Genomic DNA, 13,464 nt, shown 5'->3' with positions numbered 1-13,464 from the left:
TGTAAGTCGTTGATAATTGAGATCCAGCTCTTACAGTTGTCCTCTGGGCTGAAGAGATCTGGTCCTCCTGTGGTGTCTGAGGGCCTGAAGATTGTTCATCCAACAAATTAGGATTCACAACCAGAATATTTTTTCCTGATGCTCATCTTGTGTTCCTCTTCAGTCCTTGCCCAAGAAAGGCTTTAAAGATGTGCATAACTTTCCATGTGCAAATGTGGAATTGCTCAGTCCTGGAATGGTTTGGGTTGGTAGGGACCTTAAAGCCCTTCCAGTTTCCCTTCCCTTCCCTTCCCTTCCCTTCCCTTCCCTTCCTTCCCTTCCCTTCCCTTCCCTTCCCTTCCCTTCCCTTCCCTTCCCTTCCCTTCCCTTCCCTTCCCTTCCCTTCCCTTCCCTTCCCTTCCCTTCCCTTCCTTCCCTTCCCTTCCCTTCCTTCCCTTCCCTTCCCTTCCCTTCCCTTCCCTTCCCTTCCCTTCCCTTCCCTTCCCTTCCCTTCCCTTCCCTTCCTTCCCTTCCCTTCCCTTCCCTTCCCTTCCCTTCCCTTCCCTTCCCTTCCCTTCCCTTCCCTTCCCTTCCCTCCAAAGGTCAGAATGTTTGAAATAGATCTTTATTTGCTTTTGACAAGGCTGGGTAAGAGGTGAAATAAATGAGAGGATGACAAACATTTGCCTGGGATTTTGGGGATGCTGGGGTTTTGGGAGAAAGGATATAAAAATAACACAGGGAAGATTAACACTAGGCTTGATTATGAGTAGCACAAAAGGTGGAGTAAGCTGTATTCCAATCTTTAAGTCATTTATTTAGCATTAACTCTGTAGATTTTACATTCTCAATTGCAGAGCAGAAACCACCATGGTTCTCTTCCAGCATTTCAGCAGAGATTCATTAGGAAAATTCTTTCTTTTACACCTTTTGGAGAAGTCACACTCTGCATCCGAGTGTAAATAAAAGCAAGAATCAACGCTGCAGTACTTGATCTTTTGCTGGCAGCACTTCCCACGCAGTGATTGTGAGGGCTCTGTGTGGGCACAGCTTGATTAGGGACCAGCATTTGTAGATATTCAGCAATCAGATCTGTGTTATTCCTTCCAAGCCACTCGGAGAAGAACGGAACCATTTGGTTTTTGTGCCTCACACGTTCCGTAACGCGCCTTCGAGTCATCACCTACTGCATGTGCGAAAACAATCCTTAAAAATAGTTTAATATAAAGAGTAAATTAATGTAAAAACTAAAAATAATGGTGCAGCAATGAGGACTTTCATTACCATATGCCCTTTTGTCTTGTTTTTTCCCCTGGGTTGTGTTTTACAATTATTTTCTGTACTACAAACCCGTCCTGTGGATTCGCTCGGCAGCAATGCTGCTGGGAGAGGCTTTTTGGGTGAGGTAATGTTAAGAAAAGAAGAATCCTCTCACCAGCACCTTTTTGGGTGGTGATGGAGAGCACAAGTGCCTTGCTGCTGTTTCAGAGGTGTCCTCCACACTTCAGCTTGGAGCTGCCCTTCCCTCAGGGTCTCCTGAGCTGGGCTCACATTTCTTTTGCTGAATCCCTCCACTGTGGTTTTCCTGTCCATCTGCTCAGCTAAATCCATCTCTGCTCATGCTACCAACCTTTATTTTACTTTTTTTTTTTTTTTCCTTTTGGCTAAAAGTAATAGAATCTTGCCCTGACTGTGTCTGGTGAAAGCAGATTTTCCTACCCCAAATTCACATCATCCCCTTTCATCCTGCCACTGGCTTCCTCAGAAAAATCACACATCTTCACTCTCCCAGCCCTGCCTGTCCCATTTCTGCTTCCCTGCTATTTCCAGTTCCCTACTGACTTCTCTCTGAAGCATTTGTGACTCCACCTTCACCCCTCACTCCTCCCCTTTCCAAACTGCCCTGAGCAGCTGGGGCTGCCCCTGGATCCCTGGAATGTCCAAGGCCAGGCTGGACAGGGCTTGGAGCAGCCTGGGACAGGGGGAGGTGTCCCTGCCCATGGCAGGGGTGGCTCTGGGTGAGCTTTAAGGTCCCTTCCAACCCAAACCACGCCATGATTCCATGAAACACATTTTGCCTTTTCTCAGAAGGAATTTCTGCTGGACACAGACAACGTTAATTGATTAAATTCCCACAAATCCATCTGAAACCCCTCTTGGCTCTTCATAAAGCACCTGAAAACAACTCAGCTGTTACACACTTCATGGGCTGCCCACCTCGAGGGTATGAATTGCCTCAGTTTCCTTTGTTTCACCATTTGTTTGCATCCATTTGTTCTTCCTTATCTTCATGTTTATTCTGAGAACACTGAGAAAAGAAACACCTTCCTTTTTTGTTGTTTATTTTGCATTCTGCCAGGTCTGGTCACAGCGTGGCTCCTCTCCTGCATCAGTAGGGCTAAAATAAAACAGGTCAGAACATCCTCCCCAACACCCTCCTGTGCTGCTGCTCTGGGGCTCAGTGGGATCACGTTCCTTTGTAGGGTTTTGTTTTCAAGTTAAGACTTCCCTGGACTTCCCCAGCACTGGGGAACCACCCCCAGTTTGTGGTTTGGATGTGCTGGGCTGCTCTGTGGAGGAGGCACAGCAAGATTTGATCTTGAAGAGCTGCGGGTTGGGTTGGGCTGGGCTGTGCTGCTCGGACACAGAGGATCAGTCTGGGCTGTTTAATTCACTACTTCAGAAGTAGCCAAGGGTTTCACAAATAAAATCAGCTGCCTTTGATGGGTGTCAGCACTTTAATGAGGAATTAAATTAAGCCCTGGGTACTCCTGCCCATCTCATGGCACTATTTTTATCTCATGCTCTCCTTTTTTTTGTTGCTATTTTTTTTCCCCATATTTTATGACAATTGCCTGAAGTCCTGATCTGGGGGAGGGGGTTTATGCCAGATACCGGCACAGCTGGAAACTCATCAGCCATTCAGATTCCTTCAGTGAGAGTGTCAGTTTTAGCACGAAACTCGCAAAGCTCACCGTGGTGATTTCAGATTTCCTCTTTAGTAGACATTTTGTTTGAATGCCATGAAGGGGCTCCTCTCCCCAAGCCCCCAGGAGCACAATAAGCTATGCTCTTTGAGAGAGCCCAGATGAGTACAAACTTCCCTTCATTAAATTTTCTTTTCATGCTTTAGCATAGAATATTTCTTTTTAAGACTGTCTCTCGTTTCCTTTTGTGTTTTCATCCTATTACCTTTATGAGGTTGTGATGCATCAGCTCTCTGGAAAAGGTGGGTGCACGGCTCCCTCAGAGGTTTATTCCAGCACTGAAAGATTATTCCGGCATGGGAGGTGCTTCAGGAACAGCTGGAGAAGGGAAAGCAGATCAGGGAATTGCAAACTTAATAAAACCACGCTGTTCCTCGCGTGCCACGTGGCTGCTGCTCGTGTTGATTGTGCGGAGAAAAGCGTTGGAGATTTTGGGTGTGTTGGTTCTGTTTAGGGGTTCTGGAATTGCACTGCAGCTGGAGATGTGTCAGCATTCCCTGGCATTCCTGCTGCACTTCATGGTTTGTGGTTTTCCTTCAGTTTAGTTGTGAAATCCCTGAGCAATTAATTAATTAATTAATTCAATACGGTGTAGGACACAATCTTTTTTATTTTACAGGAGCAGATCGTGACAGGACAAGGGGCAAGAGATTGAAAGTGAAAGGGGGGGGATTTAGATGGGATATTGGGAAGGAATTCCTGGCTGGGGGGGAGGTGAGGCTGGTTGGATTGGGGTTTGGAAGGTGTCCCTGTCCAAGGCAGGGGTGGCACTGGATGGGCTTTCAGGTCCTTTCCAACCCAAACCACTCCGTGATACTCTGGTGACTCTTTTCCTGCCACATGTCCCAAAATAGAGATGGTGGGATAGTTCAGGAAAGGGACCTCCTGCTCTAAGGATCTCCTGGCCCTGCCTGGGACCAGAGCAGGTTGCTTTATCTACTCAGGCATTTAAAGCCTCCACATTTTCCCAATAGATTCCATGTAATTGCTGGGTTTGCACTATTTACCTTTTCTTACGAGCTTTTCCCTCAGTCAAACCCCACAGACCCTTAAATACTTCTGTAAAATGACCTTTATTTGTGGAACCACAGAATGATTTGGGCTGGAAGGGACCTTAAAGCCCATCCAGGTCCACCCCCTGCCATGGCAGGAACACCCTCCAGTATCCCAGAGTGCTCCAAGCCCCCTCCAACCTGTCCTTGGGCACTTCCAGGGATCCAGGGGCAGCCACAGCTTCTCCATCCCAGCCAGGAATTCCTTCCCAATATCCCATTTAAGTATTAATTGATGTAATTACAGCAGCTTCAGGAGGTTCTCTGTTAGGGAGGTATTTCATTCCCCTTTGGAGGAGTTTCCTTGCTGTTGTTTCTGACCATCCATCTGGACTCCTGTGAGTCCAGAAATCAATGGGAATCCCTTTGGAGGGGTTCCCACAATGCACATTGGAACCTCCTTTCCCAACAGGAGATCCTGCAGCCTGTGGTTTATGGCCCTTTAATGCCAGGCAGTAATTTCATTTAGTGCTTTCCCAAAAGTGCCAACAGAGCTTTAGGGGAGTGGAACAAGCACAGCTGATCAATACAGAGACAGTTCTCACCTTCAGATTAATCCAAGGAATGGACTTGGTTGGCTTGAAGGAAGTGGCCTTGTTCTCACAAGGACAGAACTGAGGGCAGGTTTTCAAAAATCCCCCCTGAATGGGGGGTAAAAGTCAGAGTGTGAAAACAAGTCACTGAGGGGCAGGAGATGATGTGTCTCACAGGGCTCCCATAGGGCTGGCAATGTACAGAATCCTTTGGAACATTCAAATAAGGAATAATACCTGGATTTTACATCTGGATTTACATCTCACAGGGCTCCCATAGGGCTGGCAATGTACAGAATCCTTTGGAACATTCAAATAAGGAATAATACCTGGATTTTGGTCACGGATGGTGTGACTCTGGGAAAAAAACCACACAATTCAAAAGCTCTTTATCACGGGTTAGAGAGTTCCCCCATTGAAATGGCTTTATATACATTGACAGAATTTATGCAGTGATGCTAGAGCAGCCCATTCCTTTCTCTCTTCACCTGTATATAAGAGTTCACTTTAAAATCACTTGTGAATAAAGGCACAGCAAGGTTTACTGTGGGTATTTTTAGTTAATTCAGGCTCTCTTGCATTGATTTATCAATTCACACCAGGGGTTTGGGCATTTTAATCGAGCTCTGGTTTGGTTGGACCTAAATCATCACTGCTGGGAGATGGCTACAGAGAACATCCCTGCTGTTTCTGTGTTCCCTGTCCCAATCCAGACCTTGCCATCCTCCCTCCATGTGCAGCAGTTTGTGGTTGCACATTTTGATGCCTGACATGCCTTTGAAGCACGTGCTGATCTCAGCAGAGGGGGGATTAAGGGAAAATCCTCCTCCGTAAGAGTCTGCAGAAGTTTGAACTTGGAGATCATAAAGTGTGGAAGCACCTGGGACTGCATTTAAATTCTGGTTTAGATTTCACAGATTCAGGGTAATGAATGAAAGGAGGAAGAGATGTTTTATATAGGTACATACTGTAAAATCAAGGTGACTTAACAGTCTCTTTATTTTAGCACGATGTCTTCAGTGATTGTCAAGCAATCAATTCCCCAAAGGAGCAACGTCTGTGCTTTGTGTTTCATTTCCCTGCTGGAGGAAATCTGCCTTGGCCAATCAGCAAAATGAGAATCAGAATCACAGAGTGGGAGGGACCTTGAGGATCACCCAGTTCCAACCCCAATTCCATGGGCAGGGACACCTTCCACTATCCCAGGATGCTCCAAGTGCTGTCCAGCCTGACCTTGGACACTTCCAGGGATGGAAATGATGCCTTGAGAAGGCTGAGCTGGAGCAGAGGCTGGGCAGAGCTAAAGAACAAAGCAGGGATTTATGAAAGGATCTCCTCCATGGATCCACCTTGGGCAGCACCAGAGCCCAGCCAGGGCTGCAGCCAAGAGGAACCAAAATGGTCCCAAAATGCACGAGCGCTCCCGGGGGCTCTCACTGGGATCAGCTCTGCTCCATTTGCACCTTGCAGTTCATTGTCCCATTCCAGCTTTAGCCCAGGCACTCCCATCCTGCTTGTTTTTCTCTCTCCAGCCCACGCTGTTTGTGCTCCTGGGCCTGAGCTTTGGATCATTTGTCCTTGGTGCCCAGCTGGAGCAGGAATTGTTTTGTCTCCCTGCTCTGTGCAGAGAGCTCCCCATCCCATAATGTGAAGCTCAGACCCACACACTAAAGCAGCTCAGAATGTGAAAATATAAAAGCCAAACCCTGAGGCATCAGGGCAGCCCTGAGCAATCAGTGCCAGGACCTCACCACCCTCACAGGGAAGAATTCTTTCCTCTGGAAGTGCCCAAGGCCAGGTTGGACAGGGCTTGGAGCACCCTGGGATAGTGGAAGGTGTCCCTGCCCAGGGCAGGGGGTGGAACTGGATGTGCTTTGTTCCTTCCAACCCAAACCAAATCTATAATAATAAAATAATTCAAGTTTTTTGTCTTTCCTGAGATGTTTTTAGAAGGAAAACTTGAAGCTGTTCTCTGTTTCCACAGGAGATACGAGTCCCACCCCATCTGTGGGGAGCTGCAGAATAAAATCCTCCAGTGCTACCGGGAACATGCCCAGGAGACCCTGAGCTGCTCTGCCCTGGCCAGCCAGTACCTGCACTGTGTCAATCATGCCAAACAGGTGAGCTGGACCTATTCTCACTGAAAAATGATGGAATGATGAGCAGAGGAATTTCCAGTTAGTCTTTCCTCCATGCCTGAGCATTTCCCAAGTGTGTACATTCCCAGAGCTCTGTGGAGACCACTTGGAGCTGATTTAAATGCTCAGGTTTCCATCTCTTCCCCTGGGAAGCTGTTGTTTAATGTAGCAGCTCTTGCTGTTGGCAGCTTTTTCCTGTTATCTCCAGTTTTAGCAGTAAAACAAGGGGATTAAAATACCTGGTAGTCTTTGCCATAAACATGAGAAACTCATGGATGTCTCAAACCACGTTGGTGACCACTTGGAATTCTTGATTTCTTCTGTCATGTGTCATGCAAAGCTCTAAAATTGCCCTTTACCTGCTCTTGCCCTCCTCTCTTCCAGTTTTGTAGGGCATGGATGTCACTGCCAATTAAAATCTTTATGCTTTATTAGTGCAGCATGAAGGAAAATGACAGTAATATGTAAATCATTAAATTAAAAGAAGCTACAATTTCTCAGTTTTACTCTTTTTCATCAGCTTGCATCTTTCAAATGCAGAAATGCATACATTGACCTCAATTGTGTTCTTAAACAAACCAGATGTGCTCACAGCTCACATGCAGGATGTGTAAAATTGCTTAAATCAGTCTGTTGATCTTTATTTCTGCCCAAATCTGTGAGTTAATATTTGAGCACGTGAGGACACCCATCTTTATGTGATAGTGGAGACCTGGCGAGCACGGCTGGTGTTTGATCATGGTAATCACCTTCCCTGGCCTTAACTCTGCCTGGGCAGAAAATCCCTGAGACTTTGCCTCTGATCCTTCTCCGTGACCTTTTGCTTTAAAATGCTGCAGCCTCGAGCTGGTGTTCCCAAAGATCTGCTGGAATTAACACTGCTCCTTGTTCCTCAGTCACTGAGAGCTCCCCGTCCCTTCCAATTCACTTCCTTTATTATATCCTTTATTATATATTGTTTATTATTATATCCTTTATGATCCTTGATGTTGTGCCATCCCTGGAAGTGTCCAAGGCCAGCTTGGAGCACCCTGGGATGGTGGGAGGTGTCCCTGCTGTGGCTGGGGTGGCACTGGATGGGCTTTAAGGTCCCTTCCAACCCCAGCCCTTCTGTGATTCCTTTTCTCCTCCTGCCCATTTTGGAATGCACCAATCTCCTTTTTTAGGAAAATTCTTCTTTTCCTAGTTATTTCCAGTGAATAACATAAGAATCACAGAATCATTAAGATTCTTAAACCCATCCAGTCCAGTTCCCCAGCACTGCCAAGGCCACCACTGACCCTGTCCCCAAGTGCCACATCCACAAGGCTTTAAAATCCCCCCCAGGAATGGGGGCTCAAGCCTTTGAGTGAAGAAATCTTCCACAATATCCACCCTAAACCCCCCCTGGTGCAACCTGAGGCCATTTCCTCTTGTTCTGTCACTTGTAGCCCTGTTTTGGTTTGTTCTCTAGTGCATTTCCCCATGGCCCTGCAGCATCTGCAGCACTAATTTACTTTATGTATAATTTTTTAAATTATTTTTTAAAGTAACCAGAAAAAAAAAAAAAGGATTAATTACTTAGACATGTTTAAGCTCTAACTCGAGTTTGTATCTGATAGGAATTTCTTCAGAAGACTCTGATGGGGATGAATTAATTCATGTTCAGAAGGTGCAGGAAAAGCAAATTGCATAAATATGAGCATTAGGTTTTTGAACCCTTTTAAACACCTTTTTTTTGTGTTGAAGATCTTCATCCAAGCCTGTCAAGTAGTTAAAAGTGTTTCCTAAATGTTTCTTATTCTGTTTCACACATGCTTCAAGATGAGAATTCAGAGAGGTTTCTCTCATGATAACAGAGAAGGAGAAGCCTTTTATGATGGAAATATTTGCAAGCAGGAGCAATTGTTTTTCATAATGAGCTCCAGCCCATCCTCCACGTGCTGCAGCTGTAATTGTAATTATTTTTACTCACTGTTTGCCCACATGTCCAGACAGCTACTTTGAAATAATTCCTAAATGCTGCTATAAAATCACTTCAAAATTACCTTCCCTGTGCGCTTGGTTGGGAGTCAGAGGAGGGGGGGGATAAATGGCAGATTCAGAAATGAAAAAGTTAACTGACACTGGCTACAAGAAACAAAGGAAGAAGAAAATTTGCTAGAGGGAATAGAGCAAGATATTGAAAAGCAAATAAGTGAACTAATCCGATTTCCTGGCGGTGAGTCTGGGCACTTGTGCTCGGGCTGAGCACACTCTGTGCTTTTCATAAATTGAATTTATTGACTCCTCTTTCTGTCCTATCTTGCTTATAATTATCTCCCCCTCTCTTCTGTGTGCTCCTTATTTCTCATGCTGTCTGTAATCTCATGTCTCTATCTGTCCTTTTCTCCCCTCTTTAGAAAAGCCCAGAGAGTTGTTAATTCAGAGGGGTTTGACACATTGTTGTATCTTCCCTTGAAATCTCTTCCCAAAGTCATGAGAAGCTGGGGAGATAAATTAAACTCTCTTATTAATGTTTGCGTGTTATTATAATGATAATGCCAGTAATGGAGAGGAAAACTTAACCTAATGGAGCCATTAAGGGGAAGATATTTGGATTGTGTCTGGCATTTATTTATGCTGAAGTAACTCCAGCCAGACCATCCATGGCTTTTTAATCCTTTTTCCTGGTTTTCCAGCCATGGATATGGACTTTAACTGTTAAAATAGACATTTTGGGGGTGTTTTTTGAAATTTTTCTCCCTCCTGGGTTACAAGAAGTTCTGATTCTTATATAAAAACACAACTAGTGCATGGTTTAACAAATCTGTGCAATAATTTCCTGTTAAACCATTGAATTCCAGAAGGATTCAGGCCTCTGCAGGCAGGTGAGGTTTAAGAATACTTAAAATAACAATACCAGCAGCTGCTGGTGCCTGACAGCCTGGCTACAAAACGTTATCCTTCAGCCTTGTAATCACTATTTTGATTTGTTGGACCAAGTGGGTCCTTAATTATGCATCCTAAATAGAATAAAACCAAGATTTTAGCCTCATCCTCCAGTATTTTTACTTGATACCAATTTCCAGTCTAAGAGAAAAATACATGGAATTTGTGGATCTGGAAACACTGAATTGAAATGCAACCAAAAGACCTCATCATTTAACACTGCCCTCATTGAAGGAAGTTTATTATGGACTAGCTTCCCTTCATGAGGTTATGTAAAAAAAAAAAAAACCCAAAAAAAGTAGATAAAATCAAAGCAAGGCTTGGAACACCCTTGTTAGTCTGAAGGTGAAATTTTGTGGGCAGAAATATGGATGTGATGAACAAATATTTGCAATTTCTTTCCTTAGGACAGTGAACAAAAGTAGCCCGTTTTTTCTTAGATCCCTTGGGGATTTCCTCTGCTAATTTGTGCAGTGTTAAATGGACATAAAGTTAATATTCAGCCCAGAGATGGCTTGGATTGAGTCTGTAATTCCTGTGCAAAAAAGGAGTTTTCCAGGTAGAGGAGCCTTCCTGAGCTTTCCAGAAGTCTCCATGGGGGTGCCATGGATTGGATGTTTTGGTAATGGATGAAATTTCCCCAGATTTTTGTTTGCAAATGCACCCAAGGAGCACAAAAGTGACTCCTTCTATTCCATCAGCCTCTTCTTCTCCTCTGTGGGTGCTGCAGGATTTTGTGGGCACAAGGACGGGCACCACCTCTTCGTGTGGATACCTTGGAGAACTTTAAAGTCAGAATTGTTAAGGTTGGAAAATACCTCCAGGACCATGGAGTCCAAGCATTCCCAGCACTGCCAAGGCCACCACTGACCATGTCCCCAAGTGCCACATGCACATTTTAAGGGGCTTTAAATCCCTCCAGGAAGGGGGACTCCAGCCCTGCCCCCTGGGCAGCTGTGCCAGGCTGGACAATCCTTTTGGGGAAGACATTTTTCCTAAAATCCAGTCTAAGTGCAGCTCTTAACCCTTGCAGGAACTGGGTGGAATAGCACAGTTTACCAGGTTATTTTTAGGAATAAAATGGGAATTTGGTTGAAGCCAAACCTGACATGGTTTTAATTCCCTTTATTGTTAATTTTCCCTAATTTCCATGACTGTGACAATGCAGCCCAGACTTCCAAGCTCTGTAGTGTTGCTCAAACACCCGAATCAGCTGTTTGGAGGTCACCTATAAGATTCCAAGGTTTAAATTTTGGTTTGTTCCTAACATAAAGCCTCAGAATTATCAAATCCCTTCCTGCTATTTCTTGCAAGGATACTTATAATTAGTCCTTACTTGTTTGATGGGTTTTGTAGGCAAGAAGAATGGTTTGGGTTGGAAGAGGCCTTAAAGATCATCTCATTCCACCCCCTGCCATGAGCAGGGACACCTCCCACTATCCCAGGGTGCTCCAAGCCCTGTCCAGCCTGGCCTGGAACATTTCCAGGGACAGGAAACCTGGTCTAGTGAAAAGAATGAACATAATTTTTAAGGTCCTTTCCAACCCAAACCATCCCATCATGTGTGGTTCTGTAATGAAGCCCAAGATGAGCGCCACATGTTCAGACTGTTGGGGTTTTGATTCTGACTCAGAACCCAGGCAAGGGATACTCAGTGTTGGATGTTTTCAGGATATTTTTCCTCAAGACTTTGCTGGGAATGGGATTTTTCTTATTGTAAGGTCAGGTGGTTTAATTTCCTTTAACAGCCGCAGCACTAAAGCCACGATAGCATGAGGGGAGATGAAAATGGATCATTAGTGAGACTCTTCAGGCCTCCAAACCACTGCCTTGTTGAGTCCTCAAACTGCTTCATTCTGCTGCTGTGACTTGTCTCTGGCATGATGTGTTTATCAACAACGTTTCTTGTGCTGCGTTTTTATTTGAAAAAAAATACAGATCCTAGGAAGGAATTGAAGCCAAACTTCAGAATAACTTGGAGTTACTGAAATATGTGTTTCTCCCTCTCTCCTCCCTCCCCTCTGATCGTTTTTGCAGCAGAGAATGCTTGGGAGAGGAGGATAAAGGCATTGTCCGAATCAAGCACAAGACCATCAACTAATTTCAGCAGAAGAGCTTGGTTTTTTTTTTCTCCCCAAGAACGACCCAGCAGCCTATTTGCAGGGCAGCCCAATAAAGAGAAGGAGTGGAAGAGCCATTTGAAGGGCAGCATCCTCACGGCTCAATCAGCCTGAGCGCTCGGGAAGCCGAGACCTGGGTCTTGTTCCATCAGAGCTCGCCCGTCCGAGGCCGCTGCTCCGCCGCATCAAAGCCCACTTACGGGTGATTGAAGGGAGGGAAAGAAAAGAGCCTTTCTCTGACCTCAGGGAGGGGAAATATCCTTCAAATGCTGCTATTTCACTGTAGAATCTCCTCAGCAATGTCTCTCTGTCAGAGGCAGGGGGTGTAACCCTTGCAGCGCCGGGACGCGGCCGTTCCTCGGGAGCAGCCCCTGGTCCCGGTGTCAAGAGTTCTCCTCGCAGTGTAGAATTGTAAATTGTGCTTTAACTTATTTCCCAAATGACCTGGCTTGATGAAGTCTCTCTCTGCAGGCCTTCTGCTGGAATGATGTTCGTGACCCAACGCTTAGGGTGCTCCATGGCCTTTATTTCCATGGGATGGTTCTGTTGTGCTCCTCGCTCGTATCAAGTCCCGACAAAAATGCCTCGCTCTGTACCAACAATAAATCTATTTTATGCACAAGATTGATGCTGCAGTCTGTCTCCCTTCCCACTCCTCGGGGGTGGATGGTGTTCCCTCTGCTGTGTCAATCACGCTTTCCCAGCAGATGTTGTTGCTGAAGCTTTCAAGCACAGACTTTCATGCACAGCCAGCCCTGGTGTCAGGAACGGGGCTTGGATTGAGCTGTTTTCCATCACAGCCACCTAAAAGGATCCCACGTGATGGGACTGTTGTGATTTATCCACCACCACTTCCCTCCTTGGGAAACGCTTGTCAATGGAGCAGCACAAGCTCTTGTTGCCTGGAGAGGGTGTGGGTTCCCCATCCCTGGGAGTGTCCCAGGCCAGGTTAGATGGGACTTGGAGCAACCTGGGATGGTGGAAGGTGTCCCTGCCCATGGGAGGGGGATGGAATGATGTGGTCTTCAGGTCCCTTCCCACCCAAACCATTCTGGGATTCTGTGAAAGGGCAGAACCCCCCCAAAATCTCCAAACCAGCTTTGTGCAAGAACCCAGTTTCCTTTAATTCCTCTTCTTCAGGTAAAAACTGCCACACTCCTTGTCCCAAGCAGTCTTAGAAGGGACTTTATACACAATAGTGAAAGTAATGATGTCAAATGAGCAGTGGGTCTGGAGCCTTCTGCTGTTTATTTACCTGTTCTCCCTCTCTAATTGGCTGTGTTTGAACCTCATCCTACTGAACAACTGCGGGTGCACCTGTGGATCTCATTTATTATTCATGCAAAATATTACCAGTGACTTTCCTAATTATCAAGATGCTTTGTGAGCACTGTTTCATTAAGGATTTTTTTTTTTAATGCTACCCAGAGAAGCTGGGATTTTTTTTTTTTTTTTTACATGCCAAGCAACTGTAATGTTGGTGGGAAGGGAGGATCCTGGAGTTCAACATCAGGTGCCAGGTAAACTGCTCGGGGGAAACAACAGGGACATAAGCACCGTGTTTACACGGTGACTTGCTGTAGTGTTTACAAATCAGCTAACTCACAAATCCTTCTCTCTAATGTTCTCTTTTGTAACAGAGAGCCAAGAAGTTGGCAGAGCCAGCCTTGCCAGACTCAGAATTGGCAGCAAAACACAGCATAGAGGAAAAGCAGACGTTTTTCAGGCCAGATGATGCTGTAAAA

At 45.5% G+C, this 13,464-nt stretch overlaps 1 protein-coding gene across 5 annotated transcripts in view; it reads left to right on the top strand.

The window, feature by feature from the left end:
• CHCHD3 (coiled-coil-helix-coiled-coil-helix domain containing 3) overlaps positions 1–12,343 on the top strand; it is a 130,985-nt gene extending 118,642 nt beyond the window's left edge. For 4 of the 5 annotated variants that reach the window (XM_053942577.1, XM_053942578.1, XM_053942579.1 and 1 more), the window contains 2 exons: positions 6,536–6,671; positions 11,637–12,343. In XM_053942577.1, coding sequence (XP_053798552.1) covers positions 6,536–6,671; positions 11,637–11,663 — 163 coding nt within the window. In that variant the 3' untranslated portion in view covers positions 11,664–12,343. The remainder of the gene's footprint in view (positions 1–6,535; positions 6,672–11,636) is intronic. The other variant, XR_008430914.1, reaches the window with a different exon arrangement.
• Positions 12,344–13,464: the final 1,121 nt, after the last annotated feature.

This window comes from Vidua chalybeata, chromosome 5 (genome assembly GCF_026979565.1).
Source record: "Vidua chalybeata isolate OUT-0048 chromosome 5, bVidCha1 merged haplotype, whole genome shotgun sequence".
Lineage (NCBI taxonomy): Eukaryota > Metazoa > Chordata > Aves > Passeriformes > Viduidae > Vidua > Vidua chalybeata.
Note: the sequence above shows the minus strand (reverse complement) of the source record. Positions and strands in the feature narration are given on the sequence as shown.